Below are 25157 nucleotides of genomic sequence, written 5' to 3' on the forward strand. Positions count from 1 at the left end.
ATCGACACACTTCAGAAACAGAAGCAAAACTTTGTACTTTTGTAACTTGCAATTCCTAATCTTGATTGGATCAGGAAAGTGTTGCTACTGTTTTCTGTGCAGATGATGTTCTGACACTCTTTTTCTTGAACTGCTGTCATGAGTCAATATGAACCAGTTTGTGTAATATTGTCTGACTGTATTGTTACCATCGGAGTTATATATAATATGTTATTCCCATACCGGGAGTTGAACCCGGGCCACCTGGGTGAAAACCAGGAATCCTAACCGCTAGACCATATGGGACAACTTTCCTTGAGAACATGACATGACATGACATCAAATCACGATATGATTTAAAAAAAACTATTTAAAAATTAGAAGTAGTAGAAACCAGTTTGGCTTATTGGCTTGCCACGTGTTTTATAAATGATGTAATGTATCTAACTTGTGCTTTAGAACTGTCTAGATTTAGACTGGTTCCTCCACCACTTCTGGTTTGCAGGGATTTGGAGCGTCTGACCATTTTGTTTTGAATGGTTACTGAACACCTGCTAACATCTGAAGTTGGCTGGTGCATAAGACCTTCAAACGTACAAGGGATATTCAGCATGTAGTCCTATGCTGTAAAATGATATGTTTACACCAGGGATCTGAGAGAAACAGCATTTCAATCCGGTCCTTGTGCTGTTCATAGCAGAATTTACCATAAAGTTGAATTTAATATCAGTAATTTTTAGTGGTGCACCGATGTATCGGCCGTGCATCGGTAGCGTTAGTTAAATCAAAGATTCTATCATAAATCTGAGTGAATTTGTGCTCATTAAAAGATAAGAGTTATAAAGAGTTGAAATAATTAAAAATAGTTTTTTTTAAATAACGATTCAATTATTTTCCTGGCACAAAAATGTGAGTGAATAACAACAAAAACAAAATACACAAATATCGGTATTGGCTATCGGCTAGATTGTTGTTTTAAACATCGCTATCGGCCAAGAATTTCCATATCGTTGCATCCCTAGCAATTATCCCAATAAATGTCAAGTAAGTTATATATTTATAATTACATTATGTATTATTTATATCATAATGATCAAGCTCATTGTAATTGTATTTAAGGATCTAATGAGTATGAGCTCGTTTCTCGTGCGGCGCATGCGCAGTGAGCAGCTGAGGCGAACCTGATAAGAAGCTTCACTCGTGTTTTTCCGGGGATGTGACGCCACAGCCTGGACACAGTAAGTATTTGCAACCAATATCTGCTTATTTCTCTGGGTGTGTTCCAGGACCGGAGCTACGGTCCGGCTCGGCCCCGAGACTGGTGCAGTCACCCGGGTCAGAGGCTGGGCTCCCTCGCCCCCCTCTCCCTCTCGCTAGCCGCCACACCAGCTAACTCCAGGTAGCCTAACGTGCTAACTGTTTACTTGGCTTGAATCAGTCCGCACTTTAAAACCACACAACCGCCGACTATCAAACCGCGTGTATCACCGTTGTGCTGAGTTTTCCAGCTGCTCCCTACCAGAGGAAAGCGGTTCAGACATTAATGCGCAGCGGAACTGAACGAAGCGAAAAAACAGCCTGATAGCATGCTAGCACGTTAGCGAGCCCTCGGTGCTAGCTGATGTTTTTTAGTAGCAGGTAGCTAAATAAATCCAGTGTCACGTTATTTCAGCGACAACTAGTATTTCCGGTTAGATCCTACAAAGTAAAATTGTGCGTGAGCAGCTCACGTCACATGAGTGAGTGAGTGATTCAAAAAATACTCCAATACACATGAATATTAGATTTAGTAGTTGTAGGATACAGGGCTGCAATTGATGATTATTCTCATCTCAGATTCATTTAATTGTGTCACAGATTCGTTTTCTCTATAATAAGTGAGGAAATTGTTCAATCACTCGTATTTTTTTCCTTCAACCAACAGCGACCAAATCGACTCCGTAAAAGACTGAAACATTAAACCAATTATTAAACATTTTCCAATTCAAATATCTGTTGATCTTTAATTTGAACAATTTCTATTCCAAAACGTTCAGACATCATAGACGAACCTAGTTTACACCATTTGAGAACATGAGTAATAAGGATGGCAAGGACATCAGCTGAGTCAAAGCTTCCTTATTTAAATGACAACATTATCACCTGCACACTGCTAGAGGAACGGCGCTGTTCAGACCTGGTATTAACATCAGAATCAGGTGATCCCAGATCTTTAAGTTCGGGTGTGAACTCAGAGGTTCCGGATGCACACATTTTTATAGCAGTCAGATCACAAATGTGTGCTGGTCAACTTTGTAGAGCTGCCTGCTCGGCTGATGTCTCCTACCCAAACTGAAATTGGTATCTGAAGTTTGCCACGTGCCTCAAGATAAACACTGACCACAATGTGCTGTTAGTCAGCAGCCTTTGCTTTTATTTTGAAGGTATCAAGTTCCTTTTCCGGTGGTTTTAGGTCACTCACAGTAACTTGACACAGTTGGATGAACAAACTGCAGCCAGACTGGCGCCGCTAAGCTAACGAGGCAGACACGGACAACTTCTACCCGATTTTACTGCAGCACGAACAGTCCCGTGTTTTTCTAAACTCAGCTGCACGCGAGAAACATCCAGATCAGAAGCAGGTCGCTGGTAAGCTGCAGATATTTGTTATATTCCCATTAAACGCAGACTAAGTTCGGTAAAACGTGAGTGTTTGTTGTTCATGCGTTTCTGCCAAACAGACTCTGAACCGCTGAAGTGTCCACACACTGTAAATACACTGAGGAATAGATGGTAAATGTATTTAATTCCAAGTTAGAGACATGCATTCACAATAGTACTCATACTAGTATGACGGTATAATTAGATGATTTAAGTAAAGTATTTCGTTTACTAGCCTTGAATATGTGCTCAGTATATAATTAGATCAGTATTACTCATGCCGTATTGTGTTCATATCATTTAACTGTTGTTTGGCTGATGTGAAAGTATTTTGTAAGGCTTTTCATAAGGCCAAAAATTACTTACCCCGATTACTTGATTCATTATTACCTCAGCCAATGCGGTCATGTTTCACCCATGTCTGTTTGTTTGTTTGATGGAAGTAGTGAATAGTTCTGGGGGAATGATGGGGGCACCACTTCAGGGAAGAACCCACTACATTGTAGTGCAGGTCCCGGTTTCCATCTGGTTTCTGTTTTATAAATATTTAGCTTTTTTCAAAATGTCAATATTTTCTCAATTTCTGGTGACATAATGTGTAAATATTGAAAAACATATAACTATATATATAGTTGACATCTGAGACTTCGTTCATTCAAAGAAAACCTTACGTTCTAAACAGATTAATGTTCTCCTCTGAGTGCTATTCTTGTCAAGTTAGTCAAAATTCAGTAAGTGCCTGTCACATTTCCTCTGGAACTTGACAATGCTTGTGTTGTCACAAGAATAGTCGGCAGCAAATATCCAGCAACGCTGCAAATCCGAAGCCATGAATTGTTTGTTAAAGTTGACAAGTGATTTTCTGCCTGTCAGCTTATTGTGTCAGTTGTCCTTCTATATGCTGTTGGATTGTTTAATTCAACCAAAACATAATTTGTATAAGTGGCTCATTAGCTCTGCATGTCGAAATCTATAAAGTTACAAAGGGATACAAGAGATACAAGTACCTAAAAGTTTGAATAAGTAACAGCACCTCAGTCTTAAGTAAATGTCTTTACTTACTTTCCTCCACTGTTGACAGCTCATCTTGATTTGCTTAACAATACAATACTAACATGAAGTTACAGTCAGTCTCAACCCAAAGACAGAATTAACAAATGAGATTGTGATATAATATAAGGACTTTTCAGAATTACACTATACACACTCTGTAAAACAGTAATATTAAAAATGTCTCTGTTATCTACTTTCAGATTTTGCCTCTTCTCGCTCCGATGATGAGAAGTTTGTGATCTACCTGCCGTACAGCTGAATAGTGTTTCTTCCTGATGATGTGAAACTGAGCCAACAACACACAAACTCTCAGAAAGTCTATTCAGGGACACAAACCAAGATGTCTATCGCCAGCACTCCCACCAGCAACGATGCCTGCCTGAGCATCGTGCACAGCCTGATGTGTCACAGGCAGGGTGGCGAGAGCGAGACGTTCGCCAAGCGGGCCATCGAGAGCCTGGTGAAAAAGCTGAAGGAGAAAAAAGATGAGCTGGACTCTCTCATCACCGCCATCACCACCAACGGGGCCCATCCCAGCAAGTGTGTGACCATCCAGAGAACGCTAGACGGAAGGCTGCAGGTAGGAATTAAATTGTTTAAGACCATCTGACCAGCGTTTGTATTTGTCCAGATGGAGGAACCGGTCATCCTGTTCAGTAATAAACAAGCTGTATCCTCAGTCTTCCAGTAATCTATTTAACCTCATGTTTGACCTCAGCTCTGAGGACAGCGAGTTCACATTAATTGTCCTTGTTTGCCCTGTGTCTGTCCACAGGTGGCAGGACGAAAAGGGTTCCCGCATGTCATCTATGCCCGGCTGTGGAGATGGCCCGACCTGCATAAGAATGAACTGAAGCACGTCAAATACTGCCAGTTTGCCTTTGACCTCAAGTGTGACAGTGTGTGTGTCAACCCCTATCACTATGAGAGAGTGGTGTCTCCAAGCATAGGTGAGTAACAGAGAGGTTTTCAGTGGGCGTCTTTAAATAGTGATAAGACATTTGGATTGTCAGTAACCTGCTCCACGTCTTTCTTTCCTTGGCCCACAGACTTGTCAGGACTGACCCTGAACAATTCTGGATCCAGCTCAGGAATGATAGTAAAGGATGAGTACGATTTTGACGGACAGCCGAGTTTTCCCTCCCTCGACGGGGGGCACTCCTTCCAGACCATCCAGCACCCCCCATCAGCCAGCCGGCCGGTCCCCTCTGAGGCGTTTGCATCCCCAAACCTGCTCCCTCCTGCTGAGGCCTCCACGTCCGCCTCATCATCGTCCTTCCCTGCCATCGCTGCTGGGTCAGGCGGTAAGAGACAGTTGAAAAACCTCCTGCATATTTATCTGTGCAAAACATGTCTGTAATTTATCAATGTAAGACTTTAAAGGTTCGGTTCTACTTCTGTTTTGTGAATTGCTGCTGTCAGACTTCACGCAGACGACAACAGTTTATTTGTGTTTGTGATCTCTAATCATCTGTTCATCCCCCTACTTCTCTTTTCTCTTTGTCGTCAGGTGCCAGCTCCACCTGGTCCAGGGGCAGCAGTTTCACCCCCAACACGCCGCACCATACCAACGGTCATCTACAGCACCACCCTCCTATGCCAAATCCAACACACTATTGTAAGTACACTGTTACGCCACCTGTACATTAATAGAAAACATACACACTTCTTTTTTAAGCTGATGATCACTGTTGTGTTTGTTTCTCTCAGGGCCGGTGCACAACGAGCTCGCCTTTCAGCCTCCTATATCCAATCATCCAGGTGAGACCTCACAGTCCTCTGGGACATGAACCGTGTACAAAACCAACAGATCTGACAAACAGTGCAGCACATTTCTGATCCACTCTTAGTTTATCAACAAAGTACCCTTGTTGATTTAGGTATGACGTTTGGTATTATTTGCGATAGATATGCTCACTCTGATGGCAATTCCTGTTTGGCACAATATTATATTTACAAGTTATTTTTATGTTATAGCAAGTATGGTTGAAAAAGCTTTGCAGGACTTCGAAATACTAAATCACTTAAAGAAGCTACATGTAATGTATTTTGATATCGCTACGGAGAGACTCGTTGTAAGTTAAGTGTAGAACTCTTTTCTTTTACTCATCAAAAGCTGTTGCCAGCAGTGGAGAGCAGAGGCGATGTTCACTCTTGTTTTGCTCCCATTTCTACTGCAATTCTTTTCAATTGACTGGCTGGTTGGCATGCTAACCAGCTAGCCACAGGCCGGCTCACTGATCTCACCACTTTGCAATTGAAAGTCATAGAAGTGTCCAGTCTGGCCTGAAAAAGCAGTGCTGGTTCAGATGATGCATTATAACCTCATGTCTTGTAAATGCAATGATGGCTGCAGCTCATTGCCTTCGACCACCACCACCCGCTCCCAGCAAGATATCACATCCAGCAGTAGAGAAAGCTAAATTGTTTTGGTCAACTGTCAACTTGTAGATCTTTAGTACATCTGAAATGTTGCTTATATAAAAATGATTAGAAAACATAGGTCATAAAATTTAATAAGATGTTTTTCAAGCAGACCAAGGGGAAACACTGTTCGTTTCCATTAATGATTTCTCACATCAGCTTCTTCCCTCTGTTTCAGCTCCTGACTACTGGTGTTCCATTGCCTATTTTGAGATGGACGTTCAGGTGGGGGAGACGTTTAAAGTTCCCTCTTCTTGCCCCATCGTGACAGTGGACGGTTATGTGGACCCGTCGGGAGGCGACCGGTTCTGTTTGGGTCAGCTCAGTAACGTACATCGCACTGAGGCCATCGAAAGAGCCAGGTGGGTGACACAAGCTCCGACTGTCAAAATGATTTGAATTTAAAAGCAGAACAATCCCTAATGCAGGCAGACGGATTTGGTAACACTTGACATTGTTAGGTGAAGCTTGTAGTCACATCCAGGTAATATTATCTGACAGTAAATCACCACTTCCATCTGTTATGGTGTGTCTTAACTAGGACGTGACCGATTTATAGGTGGGTCGATAAAAATCTTTCAAATTGAGACCTTCACAAACATCTGCATTTATGAATTTAAGAATAAGCAATGCAGACAAGATGTTCATTTGTATTTATATTTTATCCTCAGGAATTTCTTACTTACTTTCTATTCACTCCTCCTTTACACTACGTTCTGTTTATCTAAAGATGAGCTAATGTAGTTTGTTTTAATTGTACTACTGGTGCTTTTAGAACAATAATACTCTCCGCATGTTCACAGGCTTCACATCGGTAAAGGGGTCCAGCTGGAGTGTAAAGGCGAGGGAGACGTGTGGGTGCGATGCCTCAGTGACCACGCTGTGTTTGTCCAGAGTTACTACCTGGACAGAGAAGCGGGCCGGGCCCCCGGAGACGCTGTTCACAAAATCTACCCCAGCGCATACATCAAGGTAGGAACGTGGGTTTCACTCCTCGTACAAGATTTATTCTGTTACAATCTCCCTGGACTGTAAAAAGAGGACATCGCTCAGGGTTGACATCTCATAAAATGTTTATTTGTCTCGTGGGAAGCAGCTGACATCACTTTCTACTCCATCTACTCACACACTCCAACTGTTTCTGATAATATACTTGAGCTGTCGTCGTGCCTTTCTCCCTGCTTCACAGCCTCTGCTGGTATTTACAACACCTTGCTCCTGTGCAGGGGGCTAATTGCTGCTCCATGTACAGTATTTAAAGCGTCTTCTCTCCTGCCAGGTGTTTGACCTTCGACAGTGCCACAGACAGATGCAGCAGCAGGCGGCCACAGCTCAAGCAGCAGCTGCAGCTCAGGCAGCAGCTGTGGCTGGAAATATACCAGGACCTGGATCAGTTGGAGGCATCGCTCCAGCTATTAGTATGATACAGAGACTGCACATACAGATACACATTCACACACAGACAGTGGGATATTTATAAGGCTTATGATGCAGTCAGGATCTTAATTACTGCCAGTGAGTAATGTACAATCAGATAGCTGCCGTCATTGCTCCAAAGTTGTTACTTTCACGGAGACCATGTTTTTATTGGAGCAGGGCAACCATTGAGAAATACCCAGCACAGCTTGCTGAAGCACAATTTGACATATTAAAATAGCTTGTTTTGTCTTGCCCAACAGTCCATTAACAACAATATCCATAAAACCATATTCCATTTGTATAGTTTCTTGTAGAAGTAAGCAAAATGTACATTTGAGAAGCGTGAACCCGAAAATATTTAGCAGATTGTTTTGAAAGACAATCTCTTGAAATGGTGCTTAAAGTGGTCTTCATTTACTCACATTTACTTGAATAGTCCCTTAAATATATATGACTGGCTCATCTGGTGTTAGGTTTATCACATATACTGCATCACATGTCCGGATTGTGACTCTCTCTCTCCTCTCCCCCCCGCTCAGGTTTGTCAGCGGCGGCCGGTATAGGGGTAGACGACCTGCGTAGGCTGTGCATCCTGAGGATGAGTTTTGTTAAGGGCTGGGGACCAGACTACCCCCGCCAGAGCATCAAGGAGACCCCATGCTGGATCGAGATCCACCTGCACAGAGCTCTCCAGTTACTGGACGAGGTTCTGCACACGATGCCTATAGCAGACCCTCAACCTCTGGACTAAACTGTTTCTAACTGCAGCAGTGTACTGAACCAGTGTAAGAGCCGTGAAGCTGTGACCCTGAAACTGTCCCACATGAGAAAAATCCTTTTGAGGTGTGTTTGAGGCTCTGGGAGGAAAAGTAAATCCAGTCACAGCAAAGCCATATATGACAGATATGTCCACCTATATTTCTGATAGATGGCTTTGAGTTGTGATTGTGAGAGTGGATAAGATATCACAAGTAGCTGCAATCCTAAAGCACCCCAGCATGCACATAGAAGACCTGCAGGTCCCATTAAAACTGGGATGTTACACAGACTAATCATCGTCCCAGTAGTCAAAACCATCAACGACTGACAGGTATAGGAGTCAATGAACAACAGGAACATGTGAGCACTGTGCAGCTGAGACGCCGCACACAGAGGCTCTCGTATCTAGTGTCTGCTGCTGCCTTTCTGCCTATCTCCTCTCCTCAGCTGTTCCACACTGATCTACACCTGGGAGGACGAGCGAGTTCAGTCATGTCGTCAGGATGAACAGAAAATCACTCGCGCTCTGAGCGGCAGGGATCTCTGCTGGATGTCTCGCTGATCGCTGCCTCTCAGCCCCCGAGGACCAGCCTGCTGGATCAGGTCGTTCACAGACATCCACTAACGTCAAACTGAAACAAGTCAAGACGAGGGGCTTTTCTGTGTCAGGTGTTGCCAATTTAAAGGGTTGGATTTTAAAAGATTGTTTAATTTCAGTGCCTGGTGGGTGTCCATTGACAAATCCTCTTCTTTAATTAGACAAGATGTAGATTAAATCATTCTGGGGAAAAGAGAGCGATGACAAGAGGCCCATAGAAGCAGTTTCCATCAGGTGCGGTTACTGTTTTGAAAAACACTTTGTCATGCTGTCGCAAAAGATACATCTCATTGGCTCTCACTGAATTCCTTTTTGCCTATTCTCCCTTTGCTGCTGAGAGCAGAAAAGGAAAAGGCTGAGATTCTTCTGGCTCAATAAGCGTGAAGTAAAGAGGACAGACATTTGAGCTCAGATGGCTGAGATTCTGGTTACATCCACATTTCTATGGTTTCGTTTTAAAAAGCATCAACTCTGCTACCAGGCGTCCACACTACTCTGGAGTGCTCGGGCTGCTAAAACAGAAGTTCAGAAATGCTGCTGACCCCGTTATAGTTTGATAACTCTGGTTTCAGTCTGGTCGGGGGAAACGGTGATGTTTGGACAGTTGACACAGTCGCTTGTCGATCGGGTCCTTTCGGTCATGACGTAGCCTTCGCTGTAGTAGTATGGATGAAGCTGTATCACAGGACAAGGGACACAGTTTATCAATTGTCTCGTCCAGTCCGCTGCTGGAGTTTATCCAACGTTTGTTAAAATGTAGGTTTTCTCTCATTTTTATTTTATTTTTTTACTTGTATTCGTTTAGATTTTATTGAGTTTTATCTTCAGGCACACCTGACAGCCTGTACACATACGTTTTTAATCGGTGCAGCCCACGGTCTTGATCCAGGTCTCTTGTTTTAGTTGGTTTACAGCAATGTGAGATATTCTACCAGATTCCCAGGCATATTGATATATTTTATTGGTTTTTATTTTTGTTACTTTTATTAATTGCATTATATTTTTGTAGCACTTTACTTTTTTCTCTTGATTTGAATGAAATAACCTTTATTTTGTGACATGAATAATAAGGGAGGGAATAAGTTGGCGTATAGTTGACATAGGATTGTTAGCAGCGACAACATTGTGATGCAATTGTTTAAAAAAAATACAAATAATCAGTTTTCACTCTAGACATTTACACTAATCTTTAGGGATTCTTTGAGTTGTCATTTTTCTTATTGATTTGCAGTTTTTTTCTGTTTAATCCATGTAAATAACTTTTTTTTTAAATGCACGTCGATGTTTGCATGAACTTTTAAACGCAAATCGATCTTTTTATCCCCACTCCTGTATTTGACATGGGGTGCGTCACTCTGGAATCTGGACGAGGTGAAGAGAACATAAACACAGAGCGAAGCTACATGGCCACAATTCATGTAAATGATTGAATTTTATTATAAAATCTCGACTTTTTAGCAGCAGAGCTCTTACAAAAGATGTCTCCCAAGATCAAATTTTGTAAAAATGTATTAGCTCCTTCAGTAAAATGAGTTCAAACATATTGTCTCTTTCTGTGCTGATGTTTTCACGGGTGACACAAGATTTGATTTTGATTTCAGCACGAGTGCCCTGCGCTGCATGTGATACCCTATGTTACACTGCTTTTAAAGGCTCCTCTCATAGAATACACAGTGTCATTAACATACAAACGCTTCATTCATTCTCCTCTTGTTGAGACTCGCAAACATCCGATCATGTTCGATATTTTTTACTCCAAGTCTACACAGATTTTAATTTTTTTTTGCACACTGTTTTAGTTGGTTAGAGCGACAAAGTATTGGGGCCATATCGTAGGGAAGAAATTCAGATATTTTGAGAATACTTTTACTAGAAAGTGGTCGTGATTGAGACAAAAGTTTTAACTTAATGAGGGAAAAAAGGTTGTATTACCAATAGAGGAAATACCCAGAGAGGAGAACTCAGGCTCTCCAGAGTTCCACTTCCACAATGACTACAATTAGTTTTATCTTCGAAAAATAACTTATTAAAATAACTAATATTATTCTCAAAGTCTGTGTTTTTCCCCTTTAAGTGGCCCTAAGTCACTGTTGACTTAGATTTGTTCTAGGTTAAGTTTGGGTCTTTTCATCAGAGGACATTTATGTTTGTTTCCTGCAGAGTGATTCTTCATGTCCTCTGTTCCATTCTCCTGTTTCACTAAAGCTAAAAAAAAAAAAAGCATTGTTCAAGGGGTTTCTACATCAGGGAGGAAAAGAGTCTACGCTTAAGGTTTATTCACATAATTATGCATCTGATTTATCGAGTGGAAAGAAGAGGTATTTGAAAGAAATGAGGCAGAACTCTGGAGAAACTGTTATTTCCTGTTTGACTTTGCGCTGGACAGAGGTTTTCTATTAGGAGACTGAACACACAGTTGGGATGAACTGATGTTGACTACTATGACAGAAGAATTTTAACTGTATTTCTTATGTGAGAGTCTATAATTAAACATGGCCTGATATTCTCTCTGAGTGGTGTTCATTTTCTCAACAAGGTCACGTGTTTACACAGTTTAAAGTTACTCTAGTTTAGTCATGTTTGTTTAATCCATCTGCTCTCTGCTGCTGCTCTGGTTCAATGTTAACTTCCTAATTTTATAAATTACTGTTAGTTTGTATATTTACAAATTATAGGAATGTTAAAACATTTATGTATTAAGCTAACAATGCAGGCCTCGTTGTCCTGGCTTTTTTTCCTATAATTCTTTGACCAGTATTTGGAATGGATGTTAAATATTATCCTGTATCAACCAGAAAACTGAACTCAATAAATGGCACTAAATAATAAAAGGTAGAGGAATTTTAATCTAACACTAGAAGAACCACAGTCAGAACATGGAGTCAGTACCAGGGGCACCGCAAAGGATCGTTTGCAAACTTCAGATTAGAACATGGAAAACACTTGACATAACGAATCACAGCAGTCGGAGGTGGCTTTAAATGAAACAGTCTTTAATAAGTAACTTTAATATCAGAAAAATAAAACTCTTAAATTCTCTTTACAGCAAATATATATCAGTGCTTTGGCCGCAATAACTTAAAAGGCCGTTATAAAATATAGTCTGCTTTTAAACTCCTGACTCAATTTGAAGAATTTATATGCCATAAGACTCCCCCCACATATACAAAACAATAGTGTAGTAAAATTACTTTGAACTGTTGGTACAGCTGAACAATGTCATTTCATATAGATAAACTAAGATACAGTTTACAGTATACCGTTCAGTATTCGATGGCGTACAGAGACGTGACGGGCAGCTTGAATCCTTGGCCTTTTTACAGTTGCAGTGTGACGTTTTACATTGGCGGTACATTATGAAGACATGCTCGTGATGCACATTCCATTTTCCACTAGGTTAAAACTGCAGCTATCCATATTATCATCAATACTGTGAACTAAGAACTAGACTACAATCCGATAGCGTTAACACTCTCCTGCAACGTTTCCTACTCGCTGAATCACTCAGAGAAAAAGTAGAAATAAACAAAAATAAAAAAATCTTATTGTAAACATTTTAATATAGATATATTTATGTATATATTTGAAATGTAACAAAATAAAAATAAGTTCTGTATATTTATCAGTCATTAACAGTAATATTATATAATACATACACAAAATTGTCAATAGATTCATGTGAATCTGGGGGCCGACGGGATATTGCATTCCCTCAGAGAGAGCAAAGAAGATCGACCCTTGGTAGAGAGGAGTGAAGAAAAGGGACGGCTAGACGACAGGAGGGCGCAGAAGCTGGGGGGGGTTTTGCACTTTACAGACTCGTTGGGTTCCGTTTCCCTAAGAGACCTCAATCAAACGTGTTAGAGATGGATATTTACGAAAACAGAGCTAAGCGATGAAATGGCTCCCAAAAACTGTTCACAGCTGGAATGCTTGAGGGACCGCGGGTCCAGAGTCCACACGGTAAAGCAACAATATTGATCTGATGTAGTGTCAGTGGAGTTCAAGATGAAAATCCTTCCAGCTGCTTCCCCTTTTTGTGAAATATCCAAGCAACTCATTAACTCCTGTAAAAACAAAGTCCAGAGGAACAGTGGAGATTAAAGCTAAAGTTTGAGATGATTCCCACCGATTTGTACCTTTTCAGGAAGAGAAGTGGACACACGCACATGTTTAAGAGGGAAACAACTAAATTCTCAATGTGTGTAGAGTCCCAAATAGCAGATAGCGCGGAGAAGGCTGCTCTTCGTTGGGCCAAAGACAACAGGGAAGGAGCTGATGAAACATGGAGCTGAAGCGTCTCATTAGTGCCGTAAAGCAAGCGAGAATTTTAACCCCGTTTGAAATGCAGGAGAAAAAAATGATTGGGAATCACCGGTTGAAAAGTTTGTTTGAGCTCTGTAAAGAAACTCTGGACTTTCATTTATCCAGTGCTTCCTCCGGTGGTTAGATACTGAGACGTTTTTTGCATAGGCCTGGTAGATGGCAAAAAAAACTTTAACCAAATAAAAACAGACTAAAGTGATGCGATTAGGGGGTCGGCCATTTCAATTGTGCATCCAAATGGAATTATTGTGGCCGACTGCTTACCAACAAGGACACAAAATGGCTGTGACGAGGCGGCCACAGGGTGGCGCAGTCCGAGAGAAACATTCAAGTGAAAGAAAAGGATACAGCCTGTCTGTACAGTACAGGGACTTGTTCACATCACATCTCTTCAGAATATCATACATTATCAGCTCTTTTGGCTCCCAGGCGAGGATCAAGTATTAATTATGTAACTATCTAATAAAGTAACTAATGCAGGGGAGGAGGAGGAATGTTACTAAAAGGGTACAAACCCGCATAGTTTCCCAAACCATGATTAAATCAAGATATGACTAAAAGGTCCAAAAAAACTATGAGAGATGACAAATATAGGAAAATGGGAGTGTTTGGTGTTGAGGGAAAAAGAAGCTGTTTTAGGCCAATATGTGTGAAAGGCTCAACAAAAACTGGAAGCAACAGAAAACACCCTGGTGATAATCTTTGTTCCACGAAGATGCGTTTAAGAGATTGAACTTTAAGACTTCAGTCTGTCTGCTTGTGTTCTTTCAAGCCAGGATCTGGATTAGATTTATAGGTAACGTCGTCAGCTAATTACAGGCTTTCCAAAAAAAAAAGGCCACAAGTTTGTTTTAAGACAGAGCGACGCTGTGGGTCCGCTCGACCAGTTGTTTTCTTTTTGTTTACTTTGGACAGATTCAGGCACAAGTTTACCGTAAACAGTTAGTAGAAATAGAAAGCAACGTGGCGGTGGTGAGGTGGAGGAACATCCTGGTACTTTACAATAAAAAGAGGAGTCGCCCTCTTGTTGGTTCCAATCTGGTAGAGAGAGAAAAAGTGGCAACGAGAAACAGCCACAGGGGAGTGAACGCTACACAGGTGTGGCTTTAACCTGCTTGGTTTAAAAATGCTCTGTGTTTACACACGAATCAATATGTTGGTAATCAAAACTTCTGGTTTACGATCTGTAGCATGTAAACATGTCTGATTTAAGGTCAAACAAATACAATTTACCAGCCTGATAATAAGAAAGATAACAAATATCAGTGCCAGAGAGGACCATGTGTAGAATAACGGAGAATGTGAACATATCCAGTTTACTGTGGTCGGCATTCAAATGCTGCGGTAAAAAGAGAATACTATGAATTTATATGTGGGACTCACTGAATGTTAACATGCTTCCCTCTTTTTTTTTGCCAGGAGCAAAGTGAATTTAGAGGCAACGGGGCTAGGCCATGTTTCAGCACATGAAAACAAATGTAGCAGCAAAAGTTTAAAAAAATTATCTTTTGAGATGTAGACAAATAAATTTAACTCAAAGAGCCAACATAATAGAGTTCAAGATAGAGATTTAAAAGGGTTTAAAGAACATTAAAAAATATATATAAAATGTAGGTAGGCAAAAACTGAACACTAAATGTTTCAGGGAGGAGGAAATTTAAATCAAGATGAGAAAAATAATATTCATATACTTATCCCACCCGATGCTACACGATGCTAAGAGGGCTCCCGACCAACGAGTTGATCAATCACTCAAGGAAGAAGACTTCACAAAAACAGGCACATGAACGGACTCACGAGCCAAACCCATGCCCTAAATACATATCATTCCTTATTCCACCTACTCTTCCTCACCTGTCAACACCAGCTTGGCGAGGACAAACCTAGAAGCTGAATCGGGTCAGTTTTGTAATTTCCCCACACATATGAGTTGGTAGTGTTGGGGGAGGTCTGATTCCTCCTCAGCCATCCAGGCAAATTGATAAAAAAAAATTAAAATCAGATGTTGCGGAGCTGAATGGCCTGTGTGACCGCGGACAGGCACACGGGGCACACAGCTTCTGGACCCTGGCATATCTGGCTGGCACAATCTAGACAGAAGAGGTTATGGCCACAGGGAACCAAGGCAGCGACAACCTGGTTATCCATACAGTGAATACATATCTCCGGTCCCCTCCCAGCCACTGCCCCCAGCCCTGGTCGATAGAGGAGGGAGGAGTCAGGGGGGGAGGAAGAGGAGGCGGTGCTTTCACTGGAGGAGGAGAAGGCTGAGCTGTAAGAGGGGAACCTCTGGGCGTCCAAGGTACCGGCCAAGCCCAAGGGCCCCCGGTGGACGCGCTGGGCTTGAGGGTGCTCCAAGGCTTCTGTCCCAGAGAAGGTCGGGGAGAGCCGGGGCGTCCCAGGCTGACTGGTCTGGAAACATCAATGACAACAGATATTACATTTCTTAGATCATGACTTCCTATTTAGGTCTCAACACAATTTACCTTCCAATTGATGCAAAGATAAAAAATATCATTTTTAATATTTGTATCAATTGGAAAGTAAATTGGTATATCTGTATTTTTAATATCATCCCTCTATTTCATACCAAAAACACGCAATAAAGGATAAAAAAGGTAAAAACTCACGTGTATTAGTTTTTCTTTTCACTTGGTTCTAATACGTTTCTGTTGAGTGTCACCTACCTGCGACTGAAGGACGTCGAAGGCCTGCAGGGGTTGCTGGTCCACAAAGGAGCTCCAGATGGGAGGCTGTGCAGCAGGGTGCGACACTTGGGCAGTGGATATGGTTAATGCGTCGAATCCTGAGGAGCTGCCACCAACTCCCAGGCTGACCAGGTCCTCAGACCCCACAGGGAGAAGGCTCTCGCCGAACCATAGGGCCGTGCTGCCAGCATTACTGCTGTTGTTGTTGTTAGCGTTGGCATTAAACTGACAGGTGGGGCTGAAATCTGCCATCCTGTTACCGTTGCCATAGAACGAATCGGCCGAGCTGGAGCCGCTGCCCAGCGAACTGGAGCTGTCATTGCGGTAGTTGGAAGACATCCTGACGCCACTGTTGATATTGCTATTGATTTGCTGAGTACCGTTGACGCTCAACGACACCAAGCTACTGCTGCCGCCACCGCCAGCGCCGCCCCCCGATGCTGATGCACTTGCATTAAGCCAACCGGCCTTTCCCAACCCGGCTGCTGCAGCGGAATGCTCAAAGCTGACGTCTGTCCCGTTGTATTGAAAGTCGTTGTTGTCTGCACCTGGAGCCTCGATACCCACCGCGCCGGTCCCAGTGCGGAGGGCAATGTGCGCCTCTATCTCCTCTCTCGCCCGGTCCACATTCTCCGGCATCCCGGTGACCTCGAACACGGGCTCTTTGTCTCGACTCGGTGTCACGATGTAGGTGTGGGTCTGTTGCTGAATGCGTTTGATGGTTGCCCCTGAAAGATATGAGCAGACAGAGATTCTCATACTTTAACACACGGTCACAGGGCTACATCAATGTGCCCCACTGAAATCAGTTTGACACACATTCAGCGTGACCATACTGGAAAAGATATACATCCCAGCATAAACAAATGGCATAAGGGAGCGAAGAAAAGAACAGTTATGGATTAATCGTCCTGAATAAATTAGCCGAGAATTTGTTTTGACAAAAATATCAAAGTTCCACAGTGCCACTTGTTTCTAAGTGGTACAGCTTCTGTTTGTGCTAATATTTGTAATTGCTACCTCAGTCCCTCCAGTCGAATGACACATGGTTGAGAACCGCTGCAGTGCAATTTACAAACCAACCCCAAGGCTTTCTGACACCGAGATGGTAAAGTCTACAGGGCAATGGGTTAAAAGACTCTGAGTACTAAATGTAACCTTCTCAGGCTGAGCAGAAAAATAAGCTCCAAGCAAATCATGACAAACGCTGGAATCCATTTATAAATTTCATGTGAATGCTCATGAGGATTAGAGAAGGATATTTTACTTTTTGGGAAGTTCCTGTCCCCCGCAGCTCAAGTCAACCGGTTGACTTATTGGAAATGTTCACTGAAATCTGTGTTCCTTTTCACTATCACCATAAATCAGACCGATGAAGTGAGACTTGTTCTGCTTTCATGAAACACATCATGTGCCTTACATTACAAGTCGGCTTTGTTGGTGCACATTTGTCCACACGTACATGGTTATTTTTATTCTCAGATTGAAAAAAAAACGAATTCCCCAATGAGAAATCTTGTGAAGACTCTCAAACAACACAAACAACTTATCTGAATATAGACCGGATTCGAGACTCACCTTTGGGACCCACAACCAGCCCGACTACACGGTAGGGTACCCGCACCTGTAGGGTTGCAACAACAAGAAGTAAGTACATACATTTTAAATAAAAAACACAAAGAAAAATGACAGAAGCAGAGTTAAATTTCCAAGAAACCAATGTGCTTTAATGGTTAAGATACACAACACGTTCTATGGTTCACTTCTTAAGAACGTCTGACCCGTCTTTCACTCTAAACGCCACTGTGACTCCTAATCACGTGCTTGCTGACCTGAATGGTCGTCTGTCCAGGTAGAGTGGGCACCCCGGGGCCGGTCGCTGTGGAGGGAGGGCCCGTCTTGTTCCTGGAGGCTCTGATGAGGGAGAAGTGCTCGGCCGCCGACAGGATCTCCCGCTTGGCCATGGCCACGTCTTCTTTGCGCCCGGTCACGACAAAGACGGGCTGGTCCCCGCGCACCGGCGTCTTGATGTAGGTGTTGGTCTTGGCTCGGAGTGCCTTAATCTTACAGCCTGTGAAAAGCAGAAAGATAGCGGAGAGTGTGATTAGTCCCCGTTTTTTGTTTTTTAAATCTACCACATTTCCATGAACATATTACAACAAACTGGATTCTCAACCGCTCCAAATTGAGCTTACAGAAAATGACTGCACAATTTCCCTTTCCACTTCCTGATACCATTTGAAAAGTTACACAAGCTTATAAATTAAATATTCCTTTCAGCAGCGGTTGAGAGTCCGGCATCATTACCAGAGCCATTTCCTGTTGTTGTCAACACAGCAGCCTGTGTACCCCCCCCCCCCCCCCCCTCCTCTCCTTTGAAAAGCGACATCTCACTATTTACCAAACCCATTACACCGCTTTGATCGAACAGTCCGCGTGCAAGAAGCAGGTGGAAAAGGTGGATGCGTGAGGAAAGTCGGAGGTGTTTGGTGGAGCTCTTGGATGCGTCACGGAGCTGACCATAACCCACAGCTGATGTGGCAGAGCAATGGTGACCACCGCTGCTCACCGCGCTCGAGACAAAGCCCAGCCCGGTTCAGCACGGCCGAGGACAGACTAGCCACAGACAAAGAACACAAGCACGTCACGGGCGAGCCGCCGAAACGAGAGGACACAGAGACGCTTCGTTCAAAAGTTGTGATGTAAACTTTTGTTGAGGATGTTGGGCGAGGGTGGTGTTGACCCAGATAGGAGCGTGTTCTAAGCTAGCTGGGCTGCAGCTAACGGTAACAACTGTAGCTCGGGATGATAAACCACTGTATATCAATCAAACACAAAACTAACAGACACGTGTTCAAAAACACGACACTGGCCGCTTATAGGAAACTTATGTATGGCAGCGGCCGCTCGTCGATGCTAATGCATGTGACAAGGTAGCTAACGTATCTCCTCACAAAGCAGGCTCCAATTCAGCAACACGTTATGTAGCAACTTTCCTAACGTGTCCACAGTTGAATATCGGTTGACTTACTTTTTTTACTCTCGCTTACATCTACTTTTCTGCTGCCTGTGTTATTTAGTCATCCAAGTTCTAGCCCCAACTCCCTCATTAGCAACGTTAGCTCCTGAAGCTAAACCCACCAGGCACAGACAACGAACCCACTCACCCTGCCTGCCCACGATCTCCGCGACGTGCTCGGAGCTCGGCACGGCCACACACTCTGTCGTGTTGACACTCTTTCGCCGGGCCAACAGCGAGGATTCGGCCTCGTATCCAGGCTCCCCGTACAAGCCGGGCTGCAGGTTCTCCATGCTGCCGCCAACCGTCGTGTCGTCGTGCTCGCCTCCGTTGTACAGCAACACCGTCTCGACGTGCTCCATCCTGGACGGCACCGCGGAGCCACCCGGGCCCGACGACGGGAGGTGGTGGTGGCGTTGGGCCTGTGCTCGCAACGAGCTGCCCGAGGACGATTCGATGGCTGCAGACATCTCCGGCTCCTCGTCCTCATGCGCCGTCTTCGCAGTGTCTCCCGAGGGCGGCCGGTGCAGAGGCAGGGGCTTCAGGTCCAACACCGTACCGAGGAGGCTGAAGTGAGGCACCAGGGGGAGCTGGTTGTGGTGGTGGTGGTGAAAGGATAGGGTTTCGTCCCCTTGTTCGGGGGTCTGGCTCTGGGAACCGTGGTGCTCGTCGAGGCCCATACCGGCGAAAGCGTGTACTAGCGGCGGTGGGACCTCGGACTCTCCCTCGTCGGCCTCCAGCAAAGACGTGCTACTGGGCATGGTGCAGAACTTGTGTAATATTGCCGTAGAACAGAAGTCAGATGGGGACGGAGTCGATTTGGTTTTTGTTTTACATTAAAAGAAAAGAAGCGACCAGCGCCTGTTGGTTGAAATGTGCAGCTTTTGTTTTGTCTCTCCAGCTCCCATGTAGCGCTCCTTCCTCTGAGATCCCGATTTTCCACGCGAGACTTTGCCTTCGGTCAGGCGGGCGTGGATTCAGTCAAGTAGACACAAACACACAAGACGCATCGTGCAGGGACGGAGACGAGAACAATGCATGCAAACATCTGTACGTGCTCTGCCGCCATGACTCGTTGTGGAATCAGAATAGAAGTATTGTGGCATTTGTATTTGAAATCAAGCAGAAATAAATAAGGTTAGATTGAAGTCATAGTTTGTTCTCTTACCAACTACCATGGCTTTATGCTCAGGACATAGGAAGTGTCCAGAGATGCTGTACAACTGTTTGAAACAAGATATTGGTTTGTAAAGAACACGTAGTATCAGAACTTTACGGTTTAAAAAAAAAAAGTAATACTGAGCAAACTTTGTCCATTCTTACATACAAGTCGCAATCCAACTCGGTCAACAAGCTGGAGGAATTGATGCTGTTTCACTGATCTTGTGAAGGAAGCAACCGTTCACTATCTACACATTGCTCTGCTTAGCCAGAGGCATCTCATGTGCAAACAGAATATAGCCAGCAGTGTTTGATAGACTATTTGAAGGAGATCAGGGGTGAAACAGTGGTGGTCCACTCTCAGAGTTTACTTAAGTCCACTTACTCAATAAGGGTCGGTTTGGGGTGTTTTGTCACTACATAACGTTAACATTATTACCATTTTAAATAAACTGTTACATTCTTTAACATACAATTCCATTTATTTACAACAATAATACATCTCATACATGGTTTAGTCCAATCCTGTGGTTACACATAACCAACAGAGAAAAGGATTTCCAGAGGTAGAGAAGCAGGTCTGTAACAAATTTCCAAAAGAGAATAAGAGAGTTTGATATATTTCATATAGTTTTTTTTATGCAATATAGTTCATCACATTAAGATGGGTCTCTGTCACTGAATATGCTGGTATTTCAGATTGTTCAGACTTTAAATAAAGTGTTGTTGTTGAGTTGGTTGTTTTTTTTCTCCTGCGACAACAGGTGAATAAAAAAGGTGGGGAAGGGTCCTTTGAGGCTGATGCTTCATATACAGTGAGCCCTCATTATTGTACGATGTATGTAGATCATGGTTCTACACACTTCCTGAGGCTATTTTAATCAGTATCATTCACAATACTGTAAGTCAGACATAGAGAATAAACATCCATGAACATACTCATGGCCAAAAACATGTATCGTAATAAAATGCAATCTAAAGAAAGCATAACATTTAAGGAGCACAGGCAAAAATAAATAAACAAAACAAAATAATCTTGGGTTTAGATTGAGACTATGCAATGAATGATGATGATCATCATTCTGGACTCAACTACGATCATTCTTGTTTATTCATATCATTTTCTTTATGTCAGTCTTTTACATAACTGTAGTGTATTGTTACAGTATCAGCCACGTTGGAGAACATTGACACAAAAAAAGGAACACACGCCTCCTGCCATGTCGACGTGGAACACGTGATCTCATACGCACACTTCCTGTCTATTTCTGACCAATGAGAAAGAGCACAGGGGGCGGGTTTTGTCACACGACAGCCAATGCCGTGTCACGCTTGCGACGCGTTGCGTAGGATTATCCTGGTGAGCATTTCTGAGGTGAGTGGCTAACGCTGACTGAAACAATGAAATAAGACATTCACATGTTTGACTTTACTTTAACTCGTATGAACACGAATGAGACGATAAAACACGGATACACTGAAGATACACACACGTTAGAAATCACAAGTGGCGTTTCGACTTTAGAATGTGAAGAGTAGCCAGCTAGCTAGTTAGCATCAAGCTAATTACATGTCGCTGGTATCGATGTCCGGGTTGGCTATGTCCCCATTTTTTCCTGTTCAACAGCTGACGTGTTGATTCAATTTCCGTGTCCGTTCACGTTTATCTCGGCAGGTCCGTGGAGGTTTTTTGTTTTGGAAGCTGTCGGCTCTAAGTGTCCAGGATGTGCGGATCCTTCCGGGTGCTGCTGCAGGTGCTGTGCGCCCTGCTGCCGTGGGGCTGGGTGCTGGGCTCCGAGCTCACGTTCGAGCTGCCGGATAACGCCAAGCAGTGTTTCTACGAGGACATCATCATCGGCACCAAGTGTACACTGGAGTTTCAGGTGCGTGGGTCTCATTGTGCAGCCCTTACCCTTAGCCCCCTGTGTCGTATTAATGTTTCAAGGCTTTGAATACAGCCCACACTGTCCCATTGGAGACAAAACCCACTGTACAAGAGATCAAGTAACATATGTCATCAAAATATATTGGGTAAACGCTTCAAAGGTGGAACTACAGATGCAGGGATACATACTGTAGTCAAATGTGGAAGTTTCAGATACATATTTTGATAAAGAGAATCTGTGAGTAATGATACAGGAGACATCATTTGGCTTTAATCTATTAATTTATATTATTGGAAATTTCCCTGAACATGGTGACTTATCCACTGAGTGGGATTATTATTTTTACAACAGTTCTATTAAAGAAGTTTATATTCAAGCATTGGGAAATATACACGCCCTCATAATGGAACGTCAACCTACTCTAGGGGAGGTGCGTAATTTCACCACAGCAATATTATAATTTTGTGGAAACAGTGTAAAGAACGGTATGCGTGTTGAAATGTCCGTTGGGTAAGGATAAACTTTGCTGGCACTTGATAGACTGAATTGGTATATTATTTCTTCTATATAATGCATACATATGTTTAATTATATGTAGCCTAATAATTAAATTTTTTAGACTTGAGGATAGTGTAAAATGTATGTCATATGCTTTGGAGATGCGTCTTTATTACATCGATGTAGAAATGTATTGTGAGTATAATGAGAAATCTTAAAATCTAAAAAAGGATAGGATACATATATATTGTCCCCCCCTCTTCTTTGTATGTTTCTGAGTAAAATATTTAAAAGAAAATTGCATTATTATGTTACCTAATAAATGGTTCCCTCTGGCATTATGTCTTCCCAGGTGGTGACGGGTGGTCACTATGATGTGGACTGTCGTTTGGAGGACCCAGAGGGCAACACACTGTACAAGGAGATGAAGAAGCAATATGACAGCTTTACCTTCACAGCATCCAAGAATGGCACCTATAAGTTCTGCTTCAGTAATGAGTTCTCCACCTTCACGCACAAGACCGTTTATTTTGACTTCCAGGTCGGCGATGACCCCCCACTGTTCCCCAATGAGAACAGAGTCACAGCTCTTACCCAGGTGAGTTTGTGTGTGCAGACATGCATACATATGTATTTGTGTGTAAGCTAGGGAAACTAACACTTTACATAAAACTAACATAAGACAAAATCTGATTTTTACATTACACAGAAAGAATGGGCTTGTTTTCTAGACAGCAAGTGGTGCAACACGAGATGATAAACCTCTCTACATCTGGATTTAATCAAACCTGTTAAAGCAGGGGAACTTGAAATCCTTGTCATATTTTTGATCGCAGGAAATTCCCAGCATAGCTCCAACCAACTTAACTTTAAAAGAGGTTTAACAGGCTGCAAAATCTCCGCCGGCTGTTCTCAGTGTTAGTTATCTACTGTTCTAGCATTCATAGTTTTAACTAAGATTGACATGGTTTTATTTAGCAACCACAGAGTCATTTTGAGTCCACATCTGTCAATAATTTACCTGTATTTATTGGATTTTCTTGCTTAACACAATATATAATGTTTTGTCATGCCCATTACATCATCAAAGATGTTCTACTGCTGACGGAATAACAGGAAATTCTCATGAATATGGTGAACATGAAACTACATCCACCAATAAATTAATTTTTTGATCAATAATCTCAAAACACATATGATTTCAGACTTAAAGTGAATTCATTGACAAGTTGGGGGATGTTTTAAGATGTTAGTTATCTTGTTCCTTAAATTCCCCCAACATTTATTTGGTTGTTGATTTCTAGCCACAGTCTAAATATCATACATTTGTCTTGGCTTCTCTTTTTCGATAATTTCTAGATGGAATCAGCCTGTGTGTCCATCCACGAGGCCCTGAAGTCAGTCATCGACTACCAGACACATTTCCGCCTCCGTGAGGCTCAGGGCCGCAGTCGGGCAGAGGACCTCAACACTCGTGTTGCATTCTGGTCCATCGGAGAGGCCATTATCCTTCTGGTGGTCAGCATCAGCCAGGTGGTCCTGCTGAGAAGCTTCTTCTCCGACAGGAAAACCACTACAACACGCGTCGGATCATAACAGTTTCTCAGAGCTCTCGGATTCTATTAATCTTTCTTTACCTGGGCTTGTGTGCATAGAGTTGGTTAGAATAGCAGTGCTGATCTGAGATCTGATCACATCAAACTGCCAGGTCATGCAATCTGACACGTCATCCACATTCAGCACCGCGGTCCTTACCAACTTTATGCAAATAAGTCTTGAACAAGAAGATTATGTGGTTAAAAATGTTTTCGAGGCGAGAAAGACAAAACATGAAGAAAGGCATGATTGTGTTGCTTGTAAATATCTGGATTTGAGGCAGTTCAAGCACCTGGTCATATAGTTAAAGCAAACTTTACATACTTTGAATATTTGAATTTATTTCTAAATGTGTTTTTATTTTAATTGTCCTTTTGCCCCCTGTTATCTCGTACCCTCTCTCCATGATATGTTCCATTTTTCAGCCCAAACTTTGCACTGAAATAATCAAGGGAGTGGAAGTTGTTGTAACTTAATTAACTCAAAATGTTGGGGTGTTTTGGATTTCTTTCTTTATCTGCAAAACATTGGGTCTTTAAAACCACAGTAAAGCAAAGATTGCATTTGGTTATGAAAAAAAAGTGTTAAACTTTTTCTTTGTTTATTAAAGTTCACTGAATTACGTTAGAAAAAATATTCTTTGTGTTTGCTTTTATCGGCTTTGGCATTTTAAGTAAGTTATTTGAAGGGAGTTTGCTGTACATAGAGTAAGTCCTCCTTTAATTTAATACAAGCTTGAAGCACAACACAGTTTGTATTTGGGTTTTTTTTTACACATCAATGTTAAGTCATGCTTCAGTTTGACCTCATTTTGGTGAACCATCACTGTTGTCATTATACATATTTGTTGGGGGGAAACCCCTAGTACGATTATTGTGTTTGAAAATTAAACATTTTGTGTGCTTATAGACATGTTTTCTTTATTCCAACAGTTTTAAATACACCAACGTTGTCTTTCACTGGTTCCCTCCCAATATTATATCTAGTACTGCCCTTGTTATTTAAAGAGCAACAACTGTTGTATGTGTTGGGCTGGTAGGCTCGGTTTTTATGCAGTACTACTAAAGTTCATTCTAGTACCTTGAGTTGAA

At 42.5% G+C, this 25157-nt stretch overlaps 3 protein-coding genes and 1 non-coding gene across 6 annotated transcripts; 2 read left to right on the forward strand and 2 right to left on the reverse strand.

The window, feature by feature from the left end:
• Window positions 1-213: 213 nt before the first annotated feature.
• Window positions 214-285, reverse strand: trnae-uuc (transfer RNA glutamic acid (anticodon UUC)). Its single transcript has one exon. It is a non-coding gene; the product is annotated as a tRNA-Glu (tRNA).
• An 846-nt stretch (window positions 286-1131) lies between these two features.
• smad4b (SMAD family member 4b) lies at window positions 1132-11378 on the forward strand. Of its 3 annotated transcripts, none has more exons than XM_062381798.1 (10): window positions 1132-1217; window positions 3873-4252; window positions 4448-4622; window positions 4722-4976; window positions 5183-5290; window positions 5383-5433; window positions 6275-6458; window positions 6900-7068; window positions 7376-7514; window positions 8055-11378. In XM_062381798.1, exons 2-10 carry the CDS (start codon window positions 4013-4015, stop codon window positions 8264-8266), a joined length of 1533 nt encoding a protein of 510 aa, XP_062237782.1. In that variant the 5' UTR covers window positions 1132-1217; window positions 3873-4012; the 3' UTR covers window positions 8267-11378. The 3 variants fall into 3 exon arrangements, with proteins under 3 accessions (XP_062237782.1, XP_062237784.1, XP_062237781.1); XM_062381800.1 differs by lacking the exon at window positions 1132-1217 and adding an exon at window positions 1284-1378; XM_062381797.1 differs by lacking the exon at window positions 1132-1217 and adding an exon at window positions 2446-2607.
• Window positions 11379-11844: 466 nt separating this feature from the next.
• On the reverse strand, window positions 11845-19853 carry LOC133942433 (RNA-binding protein MEX3B). The gene is made up of 5 exons (XM_062381801.1): window positions 19074-19853; window positions 17739-17977; window positions 17485-17530; window positions 15886-16634; window positions 11845-15610 (listed from the first exon to the last, which is right to left on the reverse strand). The coding sequence occupies exons 1-5, from the start codon at window positions 19684-19686 to the stop codon at window positions 15197-15199; spliced, it is 2061 nt and encodes a 686-aa protein (XP_062237785.1). The 5' UTR covers window positions 19687-19853; the 3' UTR covers window positions 11845-15196.
• Window positions 19854-21363: 1510 nt separating this feature from the next.
• On the forward strand, window positions 21364-24974 carry tmed7 (transmembrane p24 trafficking protein 7). The gene is made up of 4 exons (XM_062381802.1): window positions 21364-21461; window positions 21762-21969; window positions 22823-23068; window positions 23830-24974. Exons 2-4 carry the CDS (start codon window positions 21811-21813, stop codon window positions 24064-24066), a joined length of 642 nt encoding a protein of 213 aa, XP_062237786.1. The 5' UTR covers window positions 21364-21461; window positions 21762-21810; the 3' UTR covers window positions 24067-24974.
• The last annotated feature ends 183 nt before the right edge of the window (window positions 24975-25157 follow it).

This window comes from Platichthys flesus, chromosome 3, assembly GCF_949316205.1.
Source record: "Platichthys flesus chromosome 3, fPlaFle2.1, whole genome shotgun sequence".
NCBI lineage: Eukaryota > Metazoa > Chordata > Actinopteri > Pleuronectiformes > Pleuronectidae > Platichthys > Platichthys flesus.

What these genes read in the sequence shown, in the direction of transcription:
- tmed7 (XM_062381802.1), top strand. Translation starts at nt 21,811, where the DNA reads ATGTGCGGATCCTTCCGGGTGCTGCTGCAGGTGCTGTGCGCCCTGCTG. An exon ending in AGTGTACACTGGAGTTTCAG is followed by an intron (nt 21,970 to 22,822) that starts GTGCGTGGGTCT and finishes ATGTCTTCCCAG; the next exon opens with GTGGTGACGGGTGGTCACTA. An exon ending in GAGTCACAGCTCTTACCCAG is followed by an intron (nt 23,069 to 23,829) that starts GTGAGTTTGTGT and finishes GATAATTTCTAG; the next exon opens with ATGGAATCAGCCTGTGTGTC.
- LOC133942433 (XM_062381801.1), bottom strand. Translation starts at nt 19,686, where the DNA reads ATGCCCAGTAGCACGTCTTTGCTGGAGGCCGACGAGGGAGAGTCCGAG. An exon ending in GGAGATCGTGGGCAGGCAGG is followed by an intron (nt 17,978 to 19,073) that starts GTGAGTGGGTTC and finishes TGCTTTTCACAG; the next exon opens with GCTGTAAGATTAAGGCACTC. An exon ending in TCGACGTCCTTCAGTCGCAG is followed by an intron (nt 15,611 to 15,885) that starts GTAGGTGACACT and finishes TGATGTTTCCAG; the next exon opens with ACCAGTCAGCCTGGGACGCC.
- smad4b (XM_062381798.1), top strand. Translation starts at nt 4,013, where the DNA reads ATGTCTATCGCCAGCACTCCCACCAGCAACGATGCCTGCCTGAGCATC. An exon ending in CGCTAGACGGAAGGCTGCAG is followed by an intron (nt 4,253 to 4,447) that starts GTAGGAATTAAA and finishes GTCTGTCCACAG; the next exon opens with GTGGCAGGACGAAAAGGGTT. An exon ending in TCCTATATCCAATCATCCAG is followed by an intron (nt 5,434 to 6,274) that starts GTGAGACCTCAC and finishes CCTCTGTTTCAG; the next exon opens with CTCCTGACTACTGGTGTTCC.